The sequence below is a fragment of the Thunnus thynnus genome, chromosome 16 (assembly GCF_963924715.1).
Source record: "Thunnus thynnus chromosome 16, fThuThy2.1, whole genome shotgun sequence".
Classification (NCBI taxonomy): Eukaryota; Metazoa; Chordata; class Actinopteri; order Scombriformes; family Scombridae; genus Thunnus; species Thunnus thynnus.
Window position 1 is genome coordinate 11099214 of NC_089532.1, and position 22868 is coordinate 11122081.

Sequence of the window (22868 nt, forward strand, 5' to 3'; positions counted from 1 at the left end):
TAAATCAGGTTTGCTCAATTTATTCAATCAAAATCATCATACACATTTATAACTCACAACTCACCATATTTACACATTAATATATTCTATAACAATTTATAGTTATAGTGTTTAAAACAAGAAAACCATGTACAAAACATTCATTCCAAAAAAAGAGCAGCCACCAAAAGGAACATGTGGCATTTTACAAAAATATACAATCTCATTTACAGTTCATATTATTACTAGAATTACAAGAAAACAACAAGAAAATATCATGAAAATAAGGATTGAAGAGTTAATTAATTTTCTAAAAAGCCTTCTTTTACAATTAAATAAGCCAAGAGAGGAACAAAAAGCAAACATGTGGCATTTAAACAAATTTACAGGTATATACAATCTTATTTACACATATTTATATCCTGCTTAAAACAAGACGGTCGTTACATGAGCTCGGAATTTCTCTGTTGACCTCAAGGCCGGATAAGCCGGAGCCAGAGCCGGAGCCGGGGCCATATCCGGAGCCGGATCCGGAGCTGGATCCGGAGCCGGATCCGGAGGCCCTGGAGACTGCGAGGCCTGCTCAATTTCCCGCAGTTCTTCCTCCTCCAGGGGGAGACAGAAGTTAGTAGGGTTCTTCTGAAATATTTAAATATTCTTCTGTTACATTTCAGTCTCAAAAAGTCAGAAAACAAAGCTTTGTTTATTTTATAATTATTATTATTTTGTTCTTGTCTGTTTTGGTTGTGTGTTTTAATCAAGAGAGTAAAAACATGGACATGGAGACTTTGGAGGATTCTGATCTTAGAGGATTTAGACTTTTGGCAATGATTTTGAGTTTATAAAGGTGACAGCGGGACTGAAGCTTAAAGGGTCAGTCGACTATATTATAAAATAACTCACACTGCTCTAGATATATCTAGACATGCAGATGCACATGCAATCATACTGTGCAAATTTCCCTGCACTTTCATGTTAATACATCTGTTCATCAATAGTTTTCATACATGAAGTTACAATGAGAGGACTTTATTTAATTTCTTCTTTTGTTTTTAGTGATTTGGTATGGAGTAAAAGTAAAGACTGAGTACTGAATCAGTTGAATTTATTCAGTTGTTTTGAATTTGTAAGCAGTTATTGAACTCAATTTAAACCCAATAATATTAATTGGCTAAAAAATAGAATTACGATGGAGTTGAAAGAATGGCTATATGTTTGTGTTGCTTTCTAGGTCTGTAAAGTTGCAGCTCCTTTACCTCGTTGCTTTCCTCCAGCGCTTGCATGATCGATGCCACCACCAGGTTCACCAGCACGAACTGAGCCATTATTACAAAGCTGGTGAAGTAGACTGGTGAGACCCATGACAGGTAGCTCACACAGTCGTCACCTGCGTGACATTCCCTCAGCGTGTCCTTGAGAGACATAGAGCAAAATTCAGAAAGGAGAGAGCAATACTGAGACTATATACTGACTATAATATATTGGTTTGATTCATTACTGCGTCCTTTATAGTTAGGACATGTCTGAGTACGCATACCTGCATAATGCCACTCCAATTGTCTCCCGTGCAGACTTTATAGAGTGTAAGCAGAGCCATCCCGAAGTGCCTGAAGTTGGCATGTCGATGTAAGCCCAGGCACGGGTTGTCTTCAGTGCATTCTGATCAACACAGTAGCACACAACACAGACATTTATTTTTCTGCTCTGTATACATGTTGGTTTCAACCACAAAGAATTTTCCTGAAGTGATAAAAACAGTTTTAAACGTATTAATACTTTGTTATCTCTTATCACATAGCCTGATCAGGGTGCTGGTAGAGTAGGCCTATAGTATTTATCCCAATTCAACTAAGTTATAGTCCACTATGATTTAAACTTTAGGTTTAGGGTTAAGGGTTTTCTCGTTTCCTTGGCAACAATGTCAAAACTGGCATCAGCTTTGGGACCATGATCCTTCGCAGTTAGCCTATGTGTATCTGTTCACTCTGCTAGCGGTGTTACTGACCTAGCTTGCCGAAGAGTTCGACTCCTAAGGCAGCGTAGATGAAAAAGAAGAATGTGAAGAGCAGACAAAGATTTCCAACCTGGAAGCAAAATACATGTTAGATCCCCTGCGCAACAATTACTACAATGTAGATACTTTGAAAAGTCTGTGGCCTTTAATGTAGCTCAGCTGAATGAGAAACAAAGCCTTTACTTCTAATTCATATTGTTTTCTAAGCATATGAAAGTATCTTTAGCATTTCTGTTTTCTATCTGCTCTCATTTGTTCCCATCAGAGACTCATCAATAATGCTTTATAGCCTCCTGAATTTTGAGTTGGTAAAAAAAAAAATCAGGTCTGAAGTGTTTGGTCTTTATTAGTTTGCAGACTTAATAATACAACTGACTGGTATGCATAACAAAGAGTGTGCAAATAGACACTTCAGGGTTAATGTGGGCAAAACTTTTAAAATTCATCAATTAATGCTAAAATCCAGCAGTAGCTAACTGCTTATCCTTTTGCAAAACAAAACCTTCATATTCACTTTACATACATATAACAAATCACATATAAGACAAGAAAACAAATTCAACCCCACAGTGTGTTTACCTGTGACAGCGTCTTGATAACAGTTTTCAGCAGAACTCTTATCTTTTTTGCCTTCAGCACTGAGGAGAGACACAGGAGCTGTCGTGAATACATAACTTTGTGTGCAATACGTGCGTACTTCACACACTCACTCGACTATGTGTTTGTCACACACAGATACCTTGAAAACTAAAAAGGTTTAGTTTTGTTGAATGTGTGCATACCTTGTGCTAGTCTGAGCACTCTGCAGACTCTAAGGATGCTGGGGTTGATGGGAATTGCATCTGCCATCTTCATCTCTGTGAAAATGATGCTGATGACGGAGACCACGACTATGGCGACGTCTAGCAGATTCCACCTAAACACACATGCAGACGTATAATGTAACATTTTAGGGTTAGGGTCACAATACCTAACAGGCAAATGCAAATTAAGAGATTCAATTCTCTCTAATTCTAGTGTGTTACCTGTTTTTAATGAACCTCAGTGCACCAAACGCCACAATCTTCAGCAGGATTTCAGCGATTAGAATGGCAGTGAACACATAGTATGAATACTCCATCAGCTTCTCTACATACTGAACACACAGACACACACATTTATCTCTATCTGCTCACAGAGTAGATGCAAATTTATTTCTTGTGGCAGTTATCCTCGACTCTGAATTAAGTTTTAAAAGTCATATCCACGACGTTACAAAGATAGCTTTTTATCATTTAAGAAACATTGCAAGAGTCAGACCCTACCTTACTTTGTAAGATGCCAAGAAACTCACTCAGGTCTTTGTTTTTTCACGCTAAGATTATTGTAATGCACTTCATACTGATTTACCCAATAAAACCATTGATCAGCTGCAACTCGTTCAAAACTCAGCAGCAAGAATTTTAACAAAACTAGGAAAAGGGAACATACTACACCAGTATTAGCGTCACTGCATTGGCTACCTGTAATGTTGAGGATAGATTTTAAAATTCTTTTACTTGTTTTTAAAGCCAATAAAGGTCAAGCACCCTCATATCGCTCAGATTACTTGTCAGAGTATGTTCCAAACCGTTCGCTTAGGTCGTTTAACGCTGGCTTGTTAAATGTGCCACAAATAAAATGCAAAAAGTATGGTGAGGCAGCTTTTTGCAGCTATGTTTTAATACCTTTTCTGTAAAGCACTTTGAGCTGCATTTTATGTTATGAAAGGTGCTATATAAATAAAGTTTATTATTATTATCATTATTATTATGAGTTTGCAACACTTGTTGACAGTGACTGTGTGTGTGTGTGTGTGTGTGTGTGTGTGTGTGTGTGTGTGTGTGTGCATTACCTTCGGTTGGTTATAATGTTCAAACGCCATAATCAACACACTGATGATGATGATAACAGTCATGAAGAGGTCCAGGAAGTCGCTGGTACACAGAGTGTGAATAGACTGACGCAGGGGTGAGTAGTGTGCGTAATAAGGCGCCTGTTCAGGATCTGGAACATGCACACACACAGAAATATATATCAACAATGGATAAAATGACAATGTGTAATGTGAAAGGAGTCACTAATAGTGACAAACCCACAGAGATTTATCACACACTTCCCTGCAGATCTACTGGGTATTTGATTCTTTTGCAACTTTACTGTTTGTAGTCACTCTCACTACTTGCATGGATGTGTAAACAGGCTGTTTGTGCACAACTTTTTAATGTGATAATATGGGAATAGTGTTTTTACAGTTACAGAAACAGAGCACTAGTGTGAATAAGTGTGCTTTGAATTTTAAATGTTATATGTGTGGCGTGTTCTTTTTTACTGAATGCACAAATATGAACTTACTTAATCGGTCTCCTCATTTTACTCCAGGTAAAAAAAGCAAGTGTATTTCCCAAAATTTTAAAAACCAATGTAGATTTCTGTGGATGGATGGTAAGTGGGAGATTAATTTGGTTGCATCTTGTTTCCAAAGATTTCATTGAATGTTTGAGGAAGTGAAGTCTGCAGTCATGCAGTTACATGCATCAGAGTAATGTAACCTACACCTTTGTGATCAGTCACTGTTTGTGTGACCAAGACAATCTTTCTCTTTTGGTTTTTAGGTTCTGAAAGGAAGCTAAAAAAAAAAAAAACTACCAACCAGCACCTCTGTTGGTCTGGTCTTCCACTATTTCTTCTTCATTGGCTGGTAACGCTTCATCTGTCTTTTGCTTGTTCATACACTCGTGGAAGGTCTCCACCATCACCCCGATAAACATATCTAGCAGAAAGATGCTCACAATCATGAATGAGATGAAAAAAACAAGCATCCATCTGTTGTAGTTCCTCACAGGCTGAAAAGAGAAGAGAGGAGACATCAGGTTATATTTTCTTGTGTGCAAGACATTAAACAAATTTACTACACTACAAAACAGATTGTGCATTTAATAAATCTCTCTGCATATTAACATTGTGCTTGCTGTAACCATTCCAATAATGTGTCTGCATTCAAATTAGACGTGAAGTGTTATGGAAATGTTACTAAGTCCTCTCAACTCAGCTTGCGGTTGTGACTGTGTGAAAGTGACTCGGTGGGCTTTTCAAACAGGAGACTGACACGTAAAATTGTGCATTTATGGAATTATGTGCACATTAATATCTGTCAATATTAAATTATCGCTGTTTAGTAATGCACCTTTCACCATCCCCTCATATTCTAGAGTTTCTAAATAAATCCCAGTGCCATTGTTCCCTGTCATGTGCATGACACTGTATAAACATCAGCCATATTGCTAGAAACAATACCTGTATGTCTACTCCTACAGCATCCAGTCCATCATACATGATGTTGACCCAGCCGTCCTTAGAGTACATTACAAACAAGGACAACAGAGCCTGAATGGGAAACAGAGAAATAACTGTTAAGTCAACACACAGGGATTTTCCAGGCTCTGAGTTTGGTTAAAGCACACAAATTCAGTACAGTTAGCTGAAGAAACCTCCTCTTGCACTGCTCAATTCTCTTAATTTTTTTAGTTATTCTAATAACAGAAAATGTTTACAATTGTTTAATCTGCATCTGGATCCAAATCTACACAATCATGCATAATCATAATAATGCTGACTTGACGACATTGATGTTTAGGAGAATATCTAAAACCTTTATATAAGACGAATGGTGCAAAATTTCAAGAAAGTCACACTCACGGCCACCAAATTATAGAGAAATACATTTATCATAGTGCTTTAGTGCATCATTATAAGATTATTCAGAAATGATATGTGCATGTGTTCTCTAAATTTGGTTGTAACTGCAAAAATTATTTAAGAGTTATGGCAGTTTACATGAAGAATGTGATAACCACTTATAACACAATGTCATATTAAAAAAAACAAAAAATGTGGGGAATCATTTAAATATATAATGTACCACATTTGGTGAGGATTACGTGATTATTTTTTTTATAGGTGGGGTTTTGAAAAAAATGTTAAAAAATGAAAAATTAAGTGGACAATCTAAATTTTACTGCAATCTGTTGAGCACTTTTTGAGATGACATGCTATGCAATGCCAGCAAGTGATTCTCACTCTGTAATAATCTGTGGTTATCAATAGCAAATGCACTTTCATTCTTTAACAGTGACTAGTTTGGAGCCAATCGTGGTCCAATATTCAACTTACACAAGTGTGATATGGAAACTTGAAGCCTCCAGAGCATAAACACTGAGAATAAACTGTGAAGTGAAGTAGGAGACATCTTGTGTCCGGCAGTTAAACTTCTGAAATGAACATTATTTGCATATTTGTAGATTCTGTCATTTTAAATGAGGGAGAAGGAGTAGATGTCGTTTCAAGGATTTTAAAGAGATAACTGACCCTTTTTTGTGGAAAAACCATATTAGACACAAATTATTATTCAAAGTTCATTAAGGCCAATTAATCAGGAAGAACAGGTTCATGTTTGGTGTAAATGGGGCCTTCCATATATATGCTTAGCATTTAACATTTTATCTCGAAACTCTTGAACCTTGAAGTGTAGAAACTACTTTTTTTCTTGATAGTTTGGTCCAACCTCAGGTGCCCAACCATGGCCTGTCATATAGGCCACACCAGTTTCCACCTACACATTTTCCACCATTTGGAATTTGTAGCAATTTTTTTTTTCTTCTCCATGTGTATGCTACAAATTTAATCTAATGTTCTCAAAATTTGGTACATAACCCAATTTGACTGAACCTGTAAAAAGGAAAGTGGTTTATTTTTTGGTATTGCATAGGCCTATTATTTTTCTGATATGACGTAGCCAAATTCTTGTAAGCATGCGTATTTGACAAAAAATGCCATAATCCTTGATTGAGTGCATCATTCAACTGCAATATTTAGATAAAATGTGCGGTCATTCACTCTGTACAATCCTTCAAATGTTGATGGTGTGCTAGCAAAGGAGATTGTAATTTTCTGTTTGGACAACCATTAAAGATCAGAACATTTCCTGCTCTGTAAATGACTTTACTGTATGTTATGAAGAGGGTGATAACAGACAGAGAAAGAAAAAAAATACATCAATACAACTATAGTACTATAAAATACAATTATACAGAGCATTTATATTTAAACAGGGGGTGCTGAGTCACAGCAGTGTAGGAGTCTCAGTTGAGTGATGACTCATTCTCCCTCTTGTCCTTCTTCCTCCTCCTCAAACCGAAGAAGTGGTGGATTATTTTCCACACTGAGCGCCTCTTTTTTTTCTCCAGGACCTTCTCCTGAGAAACTTCCTCCTCTACCAGCATTTCAACGGCCATTACAGCAACATGGGTTTTATCCTCCTGCTCCTTCAGCTTCTCTCTGAGCCGGGCATTTTCTGCCTGGAGGGCCTGACTTGCTTCTTACTCAGCTCGGAGCCGAGTGGCAAGCTCAAGGCTGGTGGAGGTCTGTTCCTCAAGTCTTGTTTTCAGATTCTCCCATTGCCGCTCCATGGTTTGATGGAGGGCCTCCTGTTCAGCCCTTAGCTTGTTGAGCATCTCCTGGTCCTCGCTCACCCTTTCAGCATGAGACTTCTTCTCTGTCTCAAATAGTTCCTGATGGGTGTCTCTCTCCTGCTGCAGCTGATCACTGAGCTTCACATTGTCATCTTCCTTTATGTTCCAGTAATGTGATTACTTATTAATGTCTTGTCGAAATCAAATTTGCATATTGTCCATCACTCATCATCTTTGTTTATTTTTTAAAAAAACACCTTAAACATTGATAATCTCCAAAGTACAATGTTGTTCAACAGCATTAACGATTCATAATTACTAAAAAGTCACTATATATAGAATAACTGACTCATAACAGACATGCAGGTGACATGATGTCATAGCAGGTGTAATTAACAGTGTCAATGATTGCTGCGTCCCATTTAATTTGGCCAGTTCCAAATTAGTTTGGCCAGTATTTGCTTCCCGGGACACTGAACTATCGTTAATGTTGTCACCACCACCTGTGGTCTAGTCATCTGGTGGGGGTCCTTGATGAAAAATCACAAAATTTATAATACGTGTTTGTGGTGTTCAGACGTTTATGGTGGTAGATGTATTTCTTACCTATCATATCAATAAACTGGTGTTTTACTGTGATGTTTGGAGACTACCAAATTATCATTATACTGAATATATGTATATTTTTTGTCTGTGGACTGACACTTAAATCGGTGATGGCCACCAAACACTGAATTGTCGAAGTGATTGTCAACAAGTCAACGTGGGTGGGGGTTGGGGGCAGCACCCCCTCCTGCTGACAGAACACTAACTAGGTCAGTGCTCTAATTTGAGTCTCAGTGCTGTCCTCTGGAGAGCCACAAGGGATACAATTACTCTCCCACTATCCCATTCATCTGCGACTCTATGGCGCAAACATTTGTGTGTTCGTGTGAGTGTACACGGCAGCATAACAGCATGTCTTTTTTTGATCCACCTTGAAGTGGGTAAAATGAGGACATTGAAAATTCTCATTGTTCTCAAGTTATGATGAGGGAGAGAGACTAAAAGACTACAATTCAATTTAGGGTTTCCTTTTCAAATATATTATATACTTTTTATACTGCACCAAATTTCAACAGTGCACTCTCTGGCATTCCCAGCAATGCACCTGCCAAGTGTGAAATAGATCGAATGAACTGTTCTCGAGATATATGAAGGACAAACATGCATACAGAGATTCCTTGCTTCATATAGAGAGATAGGAGATACGACATTGGCCTGAATACAATAAAATTCTAAGTAAAAGAGGATAAACTTCTGCAACACCAGCTTTTGGATAAAAACATTGAATTAAACAGTATGGATTAATCAGTATGAATTAAAGTATGCACAGTAGGCAGATATACAGTCACAAAAACTACAGTATAGCAACAAACAGTAAAACAACAAATCAATAGAATACCTTTCTTAAATAGAGTTTTTAAATAAAATATGGTAACAGTATGCCAACTCAAAAGCTCCCAGTATCTTCAGATACATTTTGTGAGTTTTTATCATAGACTGTATAAAAATATGGACGTAGTTACCGTGACATCACCCGTTGGTTTCTGAAGAGCGGTTTTGAAGCTTAAAGCGAGCCGCTCCAGCCATCGCCATCTTGGCAGTGCATGACACTGCCTAACTCCCAGCCAATCAAAAATGGGCAAAGAGGCGGGCCAAATGACTGAAACAAGCCACCTAGCGGCTGGTGGACCTGTCACTCAAAGAAGCCATGTCCTTCATTATGCATAACTTTACGGCTTAATAAAACTTAAACGGGTGTGTTATAAAAAAAATTCACCCCCCGCACAGTTGTCATGAACGGGGAAATTAGCTGTAGAGACCAAGACTGTTTTTTGTACCAGGCTGTAACCATTATTTCTGCTGTAAAGTTGGGCATTTTTACATGGGGAATGACTCGCTTTTGGAGCCAGCCTCAACTGGTCATTTAAGGAACTGCAGATTTTGGCACTTCTGCATTACTTCATTTTATAGCCCCAGAGGTTGCTTTGTATTTATACGTAGTACTTAGCTAGTTAATTTTGTGTGGGCAAGAATGCTAATCGCCTGTCTTTCTTCCTGCATCCCTCTCCTTCCCTCTCCCTTTCTCACCCTCCGTGTTGGTGCCTACCTGAAGCAGGTCGTCAAAGTTGTATGTCTTCCGTACCCAGTGATAGTTGGCCGACAGGCAGTCAGTCTTGTTGGTGATGGCACGTGTGTCCTGACCGACACAATAGTAGAACTTCCCTTTGAACAGCTAGAGTGTTTGTGTGAGATAAAGACAGAGACAGAGTCAGGTCGTTTTTGTCATTGTCTTCACATCATCTCAATTGCATCAAAAGTAATGGGCCAGCTGTGAACTTATCACTTGGCGTGTGTGTGTGTGTGTGTGTTTGTGTGTATGTGTATGCATGCCATCTCACCTGCACCCCAAGGATGCCAAAGAAAAAGAAGAAGACGATGCAAATGAGAACAATGTTCCCAATGGGTTTAACCGAGGCAATCAGAGCCTCCACAGCCAGCTTCAACCTCGGGGCTCGCTTGATCACCCTGGAACACACAAACACAAACAAAAAGATGTGTGTTAGAACTAGCATATGTACTTACAGACACAAGCACAACTGACCGGAATATGAAGTAAAGGTGGGATGCTTACACACACGCACAGTACATGCACATATAGACTAGTATCAACTTACACAAAGATAAAACAAACATACTAACATAAATAAATTATGTACCTCAGTGGGCGAAGTGCACGGAGAAGGCGTAGAACTTTCACCATGCCCAACACGTTATTTTTGTCCGTATTGACCAGAGAGACAAAGATGTGGACTACAGACAGAATCACTAATGAGCCATCCATGATATTCCAGGAAGACTTGCAATAACTCTCCTTCCCAATCACCACACCGAGAGCTAGAACCTGGTTTTGAAGCACAACATGTCAATACAAGCTTACACTACTATTAATTAATTGAAACACTACTTCAGCTTAAGATCTGAGCTAAAAAAATTGATTTTAAGGTAGACAATTACTGATCCAAAATCATAACAAAGTTAAAGAATTGTTAAAGAGACTTCTTAATGGGAACAGGGCCCGTTCAACAGTGCTATTTATCAGTAAGAATATAATGTCATTTCCCAATGACCATATACCTCCAAGGTTAAAAAAAACAACTGATGTTTACCTTAAAAAGCATCTCTACGAAAAACACAGCAGAGAATACGTAACGGGACATTTTCAGGATCCATCGCTCCTAAAGGGCAGAATGAGATTTATCTTTAATATGTGTTTTGTATTTCATATAATCAAACTCACATACATATTATTTGTTCAAAGAAAATGCATAATATCCAGTTTGACTGTGCATAGTTTGTGTGTTTTAGTGTCTTTCAATTGTGTGGCCTCACATGTGCAGTATATGTGTGTGCATGTGCTGTGTGTGTGTGTGTGTGTGTGTGTGTGTGTGTGTGATTGTGTGTGTGTGTGCCTCACCATTCTGTGAGGGTTCACTGTAAATCTGTAGTAACAGCAGGTTACATGTATGTGTGGCTCACCATGCTTTTGGGGTCTATTCCAGGCCTCTCCATAGCAATGGTGACACAGCTTAGGAGAATGAAGAGCAGAACCATGTGGTCGAACATCTTGTGCGAGATCACGTGTTGGCAACAGATGCGGAACCTACACAAAAACATACACACACACACACACACATACACACTTCAAAATGGTGGAGGCCAACGGTGCTCTGCAGCTGCATATCACTCCACAGCTCTATTTGCTCCACTTTTGAGTGATCCAATCATATCAGAGGGATTTGATCAAATCAATCTCATACCTAAATCCCATCCACATATTCAGTTTCACTCGGAAATAGAAAAAAAAACGTTATTGAAGATAAAGACACTCTAACTGCCATTTCACATTAAAGACAGGAGAAACACAAAGGTGTGTGTGTGTGTGCATGTGTGTTTGTGTTTATGACACTTACCTGTTCTGTGGAGACAACACATAGAATGACCACTCTTCATGTGCTTTGCACCAGCGGAGTACTTTCTGGATCCATGGGAAGTTACGCATCAGCCGCCTCTCCTTATCCAAAGCATGGACAAAATAAAGGTTTCAACACACCAGCAAAATATTGCAGATTTTTTCTTTAATCCCAAAGCAACCTTTATTGCATCACTTACTGCTGCAAAAGTGTAAAATTAACTCTTGGAGAGTCCAAAATCAGACTTACAAAACTATCACTCTAAGGAACTTACATTGTCTTTGTTTGCAGGTGCAGAGTCTTCCTCAGGGGCTGCATTAATCATGGTGGATTCACTGGGCAAAGAGTCAGAGCAGTGTTGCTCGGGTCTTGACGGGCTCTGGAACAACATGAAATATATTATGGGTACAATAACGTCAGTCTCAACACTGTAACTATAATCTCAACAAGGGAGAAGTAAACAGGTCACAAGTAATATCTCCATACAGGATACAGGGTACACATTAATTCAGATTCTGAATGGATAATTTCAAAGCAATGATTCTTAGGAACTTACATCTGTCTTGTTGTTATCTGTGGGTGAAAAGTCTGTCTCAGGAAGTAAGCTGATTGCAGTGGAGCTGGCAGGCCCACGGAGTGAGAGAGAGGAGTCTGAGGAACTGGAGGATTGCTAGAACAACAGGTAATAGAGCTCAGCATAGGTGTGTATGCAAGTGTTTGTGTCAGTGTGCTGTTCATTAAATTATAAAACATGTAGCTGTTGGATTATTGATTGTATGTAAAACTAAGGCAGAGATCCCTATTCATTTGCCTGATAGCTCTTAACAACAAGGGCAAAGTAAATAAGTCTCTTAACACAAGTAATATCTCCATACAGGATACAGGGTACACATTAATTCAGAATCTGAATGGAGAATTTCAAAGCTATGATTCTTAGGAACTTACATTTTTCTTGTTGTTATCTGTGGGTGAAAAGTCTGTCTCAGGAGGTAAACTGATTGCAGTGGAGCTGGTGGGCCCACGGAGTGAGCAAGAGGAGTCTGAGGAACTGGAGGATTGCTAGAACAACAGGTAATAGAGCTCAGCATAGGTGTGTATGCAAGTGTTTGTGTCAGTGTGCTGTTCATTCAATAATAAAACATGTAGCTGTTGGATTATTGATTGTATGTAAAACTAAGGCAGACATCCCTATTCATTTGCCTGATAGCTCTTAACAACAAGGGCAAAGTAAACAAGTCTTTCAACACAAGTAATATCTCCATACAGGATACAGGGTACACATTAATTCAGATTCTGAATCCATAATGTGGAAGCTATGATTCTTAGGAACTTACATTTTCCTCATTGTTATCTGTCGGTGAAATGTCATTCTCAGGAGGTAAACTGATTGCAGTGGAGCTAATGGGCCCACGGAGTGAGCGAGAGGAGTCTGAGGAATTGGAGGAGGTCTGGAACAACAGGTAACAGAGTCTAACATAGGTGTGTATGCAAGTGTTTGTGTCAGTGTGCTGTTCATTCAATTATAAAACATGTAGCTGTTGGATTATTGGTTGTATGTAAAACTAAGGCAGAGATCCCTATTCATTTGCCTGATAGCTCTTAACAACAAGGGCAAAGTAAACAAGTCTTTCAACACAAGTAATATCTCCATACAGGATACAGGGTACACATTAATTCAGATTCTGAATCCATAATGTGGAAGCTATGATTCTTAGGAACTTACATTTTCCTCATTGTTATCTGTCGGTGAAATGTCATTCTCAGGAGGTAAGCTGATTGCAGTGGAGCTGGTGGGCCCACGGAGTGAGAGAGAGGAGTCTGAGGAACTGGAGGATTGCTAGAACAACAGGTATTAGAGCTCAACATAGGTGTGTATGCAAGTGTTTGTGTCAGTGTGCTGTTCATTCAATTATAAAACATGTAGCTGTTGGATTATTGATTGTATGTAAAACTAAGGCAGAGATCCCTATTCATTTGCCTGATAGCTCTGAACAACAAGGGCAAAGTAAACAAGTTTCTCAACAAAAGTAATATCTCCATACAGGATACACATTAATTCAGATTCTGAATGGAGAATTTGAAAGGTATGATTCTTAGGAACTTACATTTTTCTTGTTGTTATCTGTGGGTGAAAAGTCATTCTCAGGAGGTAAACTGATTGCAGTGGAGCTGGTGGGCCCACGGAGTGAGAGAGAGGAGTCTGAGGAACTGGAGGAGGTCTGGAACAACAGGTAACAGGGTCTAACATAGGTGTGTATGTAAGTGTTTGTGTCAGTGTGCTGTTCATTAAATTATAAAACATGTAGCTGTTGGATTATTGATTGTATGTAAAACTAAGGCAGAGATCTCTATTCATTTGCCTGATAGCTCTTAACATCAAGGGCAAAGTAAACAAGTCTCTCAACACAACATCTCCATACAGGATACAGGGTACACATTAATTCAGATTCTGAATGGAGAATTTGAAAGGTATGATTCTTAGGAACTTACATCTTTCTTGTTGTTATCTGTGGATGAAAAGTCATTCTCAGGAGGTAAGCTGATTGCAGTGGAGCTGGTGGGCCCACGGAGTGTGAGAGAGGAGTCTGAGGAACTGGAGGTCTGGAACAACAGGTAACAGGGTCTAACATAGGTGTGTATGTAAGTGTTTGTGTCAGTGTGCTGTTCATTAAATTATCAAACATGTAGCTGTTGGATTATTGATTGTATGTAAAACTAAGGCAGAGATCTCTATTCATTTGCCTGATAGCTCTTAACAACAAGGGCAAAGTAAACAAGTCTCTCAACACAACATCTCCATACAGGATACAGGGTACACATTAATTCAGATTCTGAATGGAGAATTTGAAAGGTATGATTCTTAGGAACTTACATCTTTCTTGTTGTTATCTGTGGGTGAAAAGTCATTCTCAGGAGGTAAGCTGATTGCAGTGGAGCTGGTGGGCCCACGGAGTGTGAGAGAGGAGTCTGAGGAACTGGAGGTCTGGAACAACAGGTAACAGAGTCTAACATAGGTGTGTATGCAAGTGTTTGTGTCAGTGTGCTGTTCATTCAATAATAAAACATGTAGCTGTTGGATTATTGATTGTATGTAAAACTAAGGCAGAGATCTCTATTCATTTGCCTGATAGCTCTTAACAACAAGGGCAAAGTAAACAAGTCTCTCAACACAAGTAATATCTACATGCAGGATACAGGGTACACATTAATTCAGATTCTGAATCCATAATTTGGAAGCTATGATTCTTAGGAACTTACATTTTCCTCATTGTTATCTGTCGGTGAAATGTCACTCTCAGGAGAAGAGCTGGTTGTAGTGGAGCTGGTGGGCCCACAGAGTGAGAGAGAGGAGTCTGAGAAACTGGAGGAGTGCTGGAACAACAGGTGATAGAGCTCAGCATAGGTGTGTATGCAAGTGTTTGTGTCAGTGTGCTGTTCATTCAATGATTAAACATGTAGCTGTTGGATTATTGATTGTATGTAAAACTAAGGCAGAGATCCATACCTTCGCCTGATAGCTCTTAACAACTATGCCCACAAGTACGTTGAGGAGCACATGTTTTCCAAAAATAATGAGAGCCACAAAGTAGAGAGCGGACCATGGTGAGGTGGCAGTCATGGCATTGTATAGGACTAGATTCCAGTCCTCATGAGTAAGAATCTAGATTAATGAGATTAAATGAAAGAGAGTAACATAGACAGAGATCGATGCACATATTGCAAAGGATGAAATGCATAAAATAGGGAGTCAAAAACTAACCTGGAATACAGTGACCATGGACCAGAGGAGTGAGTCGAAGTTTTTGCGGTCAGTGATGGTGTCGCCGTGCACCGTCTTGAAGCTAAATTGGCATCCAAACAGGTGCATACCCAGTACGCTGCAAAGAAACAAGAAAATGCAGTCAGGATTATTTAAATGCAATAGATCATAATAATTATCTACTGCGATTCCCTGTGACTTTACAAATGACATGTAGAGCAGATAGACATGTAGAGAAGAGCGATTTGTGTGTGTGTGTGTGTGTGTGTGTGTGTGTGTGTGTACATACCTAAAAGTAAAGGTGGCAAATAGCAGCAGCATGCAGAGCGCGGCTGCCTTCTCTATGGTCCTTTTCAGCACAAGCAGTTGTTTCCTCAGGTAAGGGAGGAAGTGAACTAGCCTCACAAACCGTAGCAGGCGAAATGCACGCAGCGCTGACAACCTACCATCAGCTTTAGCAATTATCTCCCACAAACTGAAAACCACAAAAACAACCACAATTTTGGTACGCTGTTGGACAACTTCAAAGTTTTCGGTTGCATTTGGAGTACTGGCATGCACTGTACTCCAACCACTATTACTAAAGTCTCACATCGTCAGTCAGTGCCATAGACCTCCAGTATGATACAAAGTTTGATACCATGTTTATTTTACACAATAACCTGAACTGTTTATGTGTACCAATGTCAAAAAATAAAATTTGTGGCCCCTGTGAGAGGTGAGTGTTTAAAGTTTGTCAGCATATAGCCGGTGCAAGTATACGGATGAGAATTTCAATGGAAGCTAAAATTACAGGACAAAACAATATGCTGAGGTCAAAGGTCAGACTGTGTGGGTTCGTATTACCTGATGATAACGATGACAAAGTCAAAGATGTTGTTTTTATCTTTAAAGTATGACCACGAGAGAGCCATCAGCTTTAGGACCATCTCCATGAAAAATATAATGGTGAAGATGATGTTGCTGGTCTTTAACACATCTGTCAACACCTTAGGCTGTAGGGAGAGAAGAAGAAAAAAGGACAGAGGGGCAGAGACATACTGATTAAGAGAGAGATACATAGCTAACACAGCTAGCACACAGGAAGGAAGCCTAACAGCCTGAAGCTTTTTAAATGTGTTTGACAGCTGAAAACATAACCTGCAACACACACAGCTGTTGCACATTTTTGTGTGCTGTTTCATATGACATCTGTAAAGAGAGGACTGTCGGCCTGTTTTAAAACTTTTTTAAAAGAATCATTAGGACAGAATTTGGAAAGTATCTCTCTTCATCCCCCACATAACAAAATACTGAAGCCCAAACGCGATTTTCTTCTACTGTCACTTGAGATGTGTAGATCTGCAAAATTTGCTGAATCAGAGGCAAAGTGGTTGTGGAACCATATTCATTGTTACATCCTGCAAGAGTCATTTTACCTTTGAACCTTTCAGCTCACCAGGGAATCATTTAGCTTGCACATCTGAAATTTACAGAAGCCTTGAGAGGGCAAATAGTAAGCAGACAGAAACACTCCCCTCCATCTCACCTGCTTATGGTGCTCTATGGCTATTGTGAGAACACTGAGTAAAACAGCCAACATGATTGCTCGGTCGAAGAATTTACTTTTAACGACCCTCTTGAGTTTTTCCTTGGCTTGTTTCCAGTACAGACTCAGTATGCTCCTGTTCTCGTACCATTGCCCTTGACCTTCAACCTGAGGGGAAGATAGGGAGGTCATTTAATTGGCCTCTTGTTGCTGAGGCAACACTGCTGCTGGTGGTGGTACTGCAGAAAGTTGTTTACTAGTCTCACCGATGAGGCATTGTTCCATCTCTCAGGGTTCACCTTGTTGTTACAAAGTCTATTGGTAAAAGGAAAAACAGTATGAATAACAACTAATAACTGAAAATCCCTCAAAAGATTAAATTAAGACATAATGATTTGTTCCGGCAGTGTGCATGTGTTCGTGTTAATGTGTGTTTGCTTCTGAATGCATCTCTAGGGAATTGGTTCTCTACCCTTTTGGGGTCACATTCAGAAAGACAAAATTACTAGTGCAAAGTAAATGATTACATGCTCAAAACAAAACATATCTAGTTATTCAACCAAGAGACCTATAAAGAGCTCAAGACACACACAGGAAGACCAGTGAGTACATTGAACAAGAGCTTCATTTAAACTTCAAGTTTTTTCCTGACACTGTATTTTTGACAGTGATATAAAAGTACTACCATGTTACCAAGTTACAAGAGTAATACCATAATACCAAAACCCCCCCCGAAACTCTCATGCTTAAACTTGTGTGAGTGAAATTCACTTTCTCTACTAGGATACTTCCACCCATTGTCTGAAAATAAACTAGTACATTTAAAGCTACACAAGAAAGTATTTACATCTGCTTTCATCATGACAAGTATGAAAAGCACATTTTGGATGACTGATTCACAGGAGGAATGCATGTGACGTTGTTGAGGTGTAGGAGATTAAAAAAAATATGCCACCACATGTGTTTCAAGTGTTAAAAAACTACCAGGTTCTATGAACTATATAGTATCTGGTATCTATATAGTATCTGACCTGTTGTATATACAGGAGGTGAAGCTGATGAACTTTTCAAAGAGATTCTTGACAGACAAGCCGGAATGCGGCTCCTCTACCTCCCTCTCCATGGTCTCTGAGAACTGGGTGGCGATGACAACAGCGCACACGTTCATCATGACAAAGGAGCCCATCTGGTTAGGGGAGTAAAGAGTGGCTATTTAGAGCGAGAAAGCCCAGTACTGGTGCATGTGGCACTGTGCCCAATATTTTGGACCCAATAAAAACTGTAATAAAAAACTCAAAGGCAGTTATGTTGGCAATTCTACTGAAAATTTACCATTATGGAAGAATACCAATACCACCAGGAACCCAGTCAAATATTAATGTTGTAAATTAAAACAATAAACATACACAAGTAGGTACTTACAATAGTGACCAATGTAAAAAACACAAAACTCCAGAAGGAGTTTGCATCCATAACATAATACATGATCTCTGTCCATCCTTCCAGTGTGACAACCTGGCGGTAGAGAGAGACAGAAAGTGACATATTACTATGTAGCAATGTCCTCCTCACTTTTTATTGTGCTTTATTATGAAAATAAAATGAAAGAAAATAACATTTTAATAAGCTCTCAGTTAAAAAATATGGTGAACTATGAAATGATGAATCAAAACTCCAGAACAAACAAAAAACACAATACTGTGCCCTAAAAAGTAATGATGGGTTCCCCAGCCAGAGGAAAGCATTGACTCACATGTGACTATATGATAGATCATAAATAGATAGATGATAGATAGCAATTCCTTACCACATCCTCGTCAAAAACAAAATAAATTTATGTCTAACAAGTGCACTGTGTTTCCTCACAATTCAGACTGTTACCACATGCTACCATAATAAACTGTCAAAATACAGTTTCATGAGGCGTCTCCCTGATATTCTTAACTCCCTGCGCTCCGTGTTTTTGCAAAACGTACCTGGAAGACGGCTATCCAGGCATAGCCGATGTTATCAAAATTGATAGCTCCCATCTGAGGGTTGAGGTCCCCGGCGCGACAGACGTTGTAGTACAAGTTCCAGTTTACACAGCTGTTGGTACTGGCCCCAACCACAGCAGGGACTGGCTCCTCTGCAGCTGAATCATGGTGGTGAGGGTCCAATGAGCAGGTAACCCCATCCTCGGTGTAAGGCGGCACATCACGGCAGCGCACCATCCCATTCTTGTCATCAGGTGAACAGATGAATGGACTTTTTTCACCATGCTTGGTCACATAGTATGGACTTAGGGACATGTTGTATTTTCTGGATTAATAAAAAGAATGATAAAAGCTTGATTACAGAATTGACATACTATAGATAGACACTCATTACACAGTAGTGATGTTTTGAGTCCATCATGGGGTATTTTGTGCTGTAGGTTGAGAAAAAAACATAAGTTGCATACAGTAGGTCATATAAGCAATACATTGATATACAGTTGACTGAAAAATTAAGAAATATTAACTTATAAATGCATATCAAACTCTGTAATGCTTACTCAGTGAGTTTTTATTACTGTCATGATATAGTTTTAACTATATTGCTAGATTTCCTTATAAGTCTTGAAAAGGTAACAGTCACAACGCAATCAAATCATAGTAGAACTGAAACAATTAGATGATTAATTGATTAGTCAATCAATAGAAAATTAATTGGTAACCATTTTGATGACTAATTAATTGTTTAGTTTAAAAGTAATTTCTCAAGCAAAGTATTTGATGCTTCTAGAAACACATGTTTTTCATGGTTTTATGTAGTAATACAATTAATTGGTTGGATAAAACAAGCAATTCCACTGGGTTCTGTGATTGGCATCTGTTTTTACAGTTTTTCTGATATTTTATAGAGGAAACTATAATCAGTTAATTGAGATAATAATTGGCAGATTATTCAATAATGAAAATGACTGTTAGTCGTGATCTCTCAAATCTATTTGTGCTACCTCTAGCCCAGAGAGAAATGGGGAGAAAAAATCAAATACTGGAAGAGCAGACCAAACAAATTCCTTACGTGGGGATAACCTCTCCCAGGAAGCAGCGCTTGCGCAGCTGCCCTGCCCACATCTGGACTCCCACAACGCCAAAGATGTGGATGAAAAAGATGTAGAGGACGAGAACATTTGCAAGCATGGGCAGGGTGTCGACAATCACTGTCACCAAGACTCGCATACCTACACAGGTGAACACAGGAAGTAATTATGCCATCAGAATTGACTGTTTTGACCAATACTATTGTCACACACACACAAACACAAGCATATAGCACATATGCATGTTTGAATTTAAAATTCCTGATAGAAAGTTGACTTTTGCTCTTTTTCGAACTCTACTGATCTTACAACCTCTTTATGGCAAGTAATGGACAGTGGTTGATAATACTTTTAGTGACAGCTTCATCCTTAGAGATTTGAACTCACAGCTTCCCTGCGGCTGGTCTTTATCTCACCACATGTGTTCACCATCCAGCCTCAATTGTCAGTTAGATTTTGCCTCATCATTAAAATGTATGTTTATAGAGCTAGCACTGATGTTTGTAATGATGTTGCATTGGATGGCATTGTACATCAGGGTGGACAACTTAACAGAAATACTCCAAAATGAAGACAAAAGAGTTAAATCCACACCATTCTGACACAGCTTAATAAAGCTTTATGTCTTTCCCATCATTTGGTATTTCAGTGTACAGTATATGTTCAGATTGTTCTTACCAATGCCAGATTGTTAATGTATATTATGAAGATACAGAAGTGGACAGAAAATAAATTTGCCTGCCTACGTATATCAAGTCAATGTCTCATCAAGACCTGCAAATGTTCATATGTGGACTTACTTGGTACTCTGCCAATCAGTCGCATTGGCCTGAGTGTTTGAAACATGTGTAACCCCGACAAGATGCCAAGGGAGGCCAGGATATGATCCAACACCCTACAGGTACAGTTGTAGATGGAAACATGAAGAAATTGCTTTAGTTTGTGTTCTTTCACCTACAAAAATAAATATGTACACACATCCTAATAGTCTGTTCTTATAAAAGTCATGAGAGGCTAATGGTTCAAAAATGTCTTCTCTAAAATATAGTCAAAACGTCAGACATAAGCTGTCTAAACATTTTTGTTTCTCCAGTTTAAAACTAAGCCGTGTTTGTGTATGTGCTTGTATGCTTATGTATGTATGTCTATCTGCAGATGAAAGAGACAATAGAGTGAAAGGCACTGTAGGATACTAACTCTCCAGAGATGATGATGAAATCTAACTTGTTCCAGTTGTTGCTGAGGTAACTCCCTTTATGACCAAAGACTCCCAGGGCCACTGTCTTGATGATCATTTCCAATAGAAAGAATGCAAAGAAAAAAGAATCCAATGCCTGGCCATACATGATTTTAAAAAAAAAAGAAACACAATTAAACATAAAGTAGAAATGACAACACTTCTGTTAACATAGGTGTGCAAAAGTACTCTGGTTTAGCGGTATGCAAATGCTATCTGTGACAATATATAACAATATCTACTACTACTGAAATATTCACACCACAACACAGGTATCTAGCCTGCAGCAATAACAGACACTGCTGTAAACAGCGTTAAATGGGAAATGCAGCATGACTCAGGAAAATTGTACTGGTCATGTGAGCGAATACCCTCTCAATATTATATCTAAAGAACGCATTTATGTCACAGTAAATGTACATTTCACTGCCAGTACCCACTTATGAGAGTGCAGGTGTCACACTGACCTGTAGGTTTTCACTCATCTCTCCACAGGGCTTATACATGCCCAGAGGCACAAAGTTGAGCAGGACCATCAGTAAAGATGCGTAATCAAAAAACGTGGAGGAAGGGGTTAAGGCCAAAACACATAGCATGCAATTACAGTCATACAAGTCATCAACAACAGAGAACAGGAACTTATAATGACAGAATAAACACAATGTTTTAATATGCCAAACAGACGCATACAGTACCTGAAAAAGAAAGACAAGGGGGGAAAGTGTGCTGCAAATTACCATTTTGCAAAAAAATGTTTGTGTGCTGCAGTTGATCTGAAATAAGACCTGATTCCAGGCAGTTTAAGACATGCAATTTCTGTTGCAAAACAGATGAAACAAACAATACAGAGCATAAACAGTGATAAAGGATTGTATGTGCCTTCTTAAAAATGAGTCCCTTTATCCATTTAAAATTGTTTAACACTAATATCAAGTCAGGCTTAAAGGGTATTTAAATAATTATGATCATTGCACATATTTAGTCTTAGAAGGTGTCAGACAGGGATAGATGTCCAGCAGTAAGGAAGGATATGGCTTACTGACCATGAACAGACACCAGTTACGTGGCCATGTGGTTTGTTTCAAGAAGGAGAAGACCACAGGGGCCAGGGCTGGGTATGGCAGCTTTCCCTCATCCGTGGAGTGAAGTCCTTGTTCTGTATTGAAAGGCTGTTCTCTCCACTCGTTTTTCTGTCTCTTACAATCAGTCATGATGAGTTTTTCAAGCACAGAAACTCTAGGGGGGAAGTCAAACAGAGAGATGTTAGAAAAGAGAGAAGAAGGGGTAAAAAGATGGCAAAACATGCAGGTGAGACAGAGAGAAAGGGAAAGGGAGGGATAAGATAAACAACATAAACCATAAAGAGACAGGAACTTGGACATTGTTTCTGTAAAGATGTGTTGCTTTCATATTTCTAAAATATAATGTTTCAGGGATGTAGGTCCCACAAACAAACTCCATGCACTTTCATTATATTGGAATAAATCTCAAACTATTAGCTATAAGCCTCAGCACATGAAACCCAAACTACCTATCTGCATTGCTATATACCACTAGTTGTATGTAAGACAATATGTTTACTTATTTTATTTATTAGGATTAGGAATCCCTTACTTGAAAAAGTAAGAATGCTGCAGTGTACAAATGCTACAGTTGAGGGCGCGGTTTGCAGCCAAAGGACCGGTGTGTAGGATTTAGTGGCATCTGGCAGTGAGGTTGCAGATTGCAACCGCAACCAACTGAATAACCCTCGGTGGCCACGAAACTCGCGAAAAACG

At 39.0% G+C, this 22868-nt stretch overlaps 1 protein-coding gene and 1 gene segment (V, D, J or C); one reads left to right on the top strand and one right to left on the bottom strand.

The window, feature by feature from the left end:
- Positions 1–22868, top strand: part of LOC137199570 (Ig kappa chain V-III region MOPC 63-like) — an 89506-nt gene that overhangs the window by 29020 nt on the left and 37618 nt on the right.
- The window catches only part of LOC137199567 (voltage-dependent T-type calcium channel subunit alpha-1H-like), a 23968-nt gene continuing 1100 nt past the window's right edge, over positions 1–22868 (bottom strand). Inside the window, exons 2-40 of one of the 11 annotated variants that reach the window (XM_067613938.1) lie at positions 22123–22326; positions 21558–21651; positions 21051–21187; positions 20654–20748; positions 19835–19994; positions 18763–19087; positions 18209–18301; positions 17818–17972; positions 17053–17101; positions 16787–16954; positions 16105–16253; positions 15548–15733; positions 15259–15376; positions 15004–15159; positions 14757–14870; positions 14371–14481; positions 13989–14099; positions 13604–13717; positions 13222–13335; positions 12833–12946; positions 12444–12557; positions 12055–12168; positions 11773–11877; positions 11499–11599; positions 11065–11188; positions 10695–10763; positions 10245–10429; positions 9927–10053; positions 9635–9760; positions 5309–5398; positions 4671–4857; positions 3867–4018; positions 3019–3128; positions 2776–2909; positions 2573–2631; positions 1985–2063; positions 1517–1638; positions 1236–1391; positions 1–618 (exon numbers count right to left, since the gene is read on the bottom strand). In XM_067613938.1, the coding sequence (XP_067470039.1) occupies positions 406–618; positions 1236–1391; positions 1517–1638; positions 1985–2063; positions 2573–2631; positions 2776–2909; positions 3019–3128; positions 3867–4018; positions 4671–4857; positions 5309–5398; positions 9635–9760; positions 9927–10053; positions 10245–10429; positions 10695–10763; positions 11065–11188; positions 11499–11599; positions 11773–11877; positions 12055–12168; positions 12444–12557; positions 12833–12946; positions 13222–13335; positions 13604–13717; positions 13989–14099; positions 14371–14481; positions 14757–14870; positions 15004–15159; positions 15259–15376; positions 15548–15733; positions 16105–16253; positions 16787–16954; positions 17053–17101; positions 17818–17972; positions 18209–18301; positions 18763–19087; positions 19835–19994; positions 20654–20748; positions 21051–21187; positions 21558–21651; positions 22123–22301 (5109 nt within the window). In that variant the 5' untranslated portion in view covers positions 22302–22326 and the 3' untranslated portion in view covers positions 1–405. Of the gene's footprint in view, positions 619–1235; positions 1392–1516; positions 1639–1984; positions 2064–2572; positions 2632–2775; positions 2910–3018; positions 3129–3866; positions 4019–4664; positions 4858–5308; positions 5399–9634; positions 9761–9926; positions 10054–10244; positions 10430–10694; positions 10764–11064; positions 11189–11498; positions 11600–11772; positions 11878–12054; positions 12169–12443; positions 12558–12832; positions 12947–13221; positions 13336–13603; positions 13718–13988; positions 14100–14370; positions 14482–14756; positions 14871–15003; positions 15160–15258; positions 15377–15547; positions 15734–16104; positions 16254–16786; positions 16955–17052; positions 17102–17817; positions 17973–18208; positions 18302–18762; positions 19088–19834; positions 19995–20653; positions 20749–21050; positions 21188–21557; positions 21652–22122; positions 22327–22868 lie in introns of all 11 variants that reach the window. The other 10 variants (XM_067613939.1, XM_067613937.1, XM_067613940.1 and 7 more) reach the window with 10 other exon arrangements.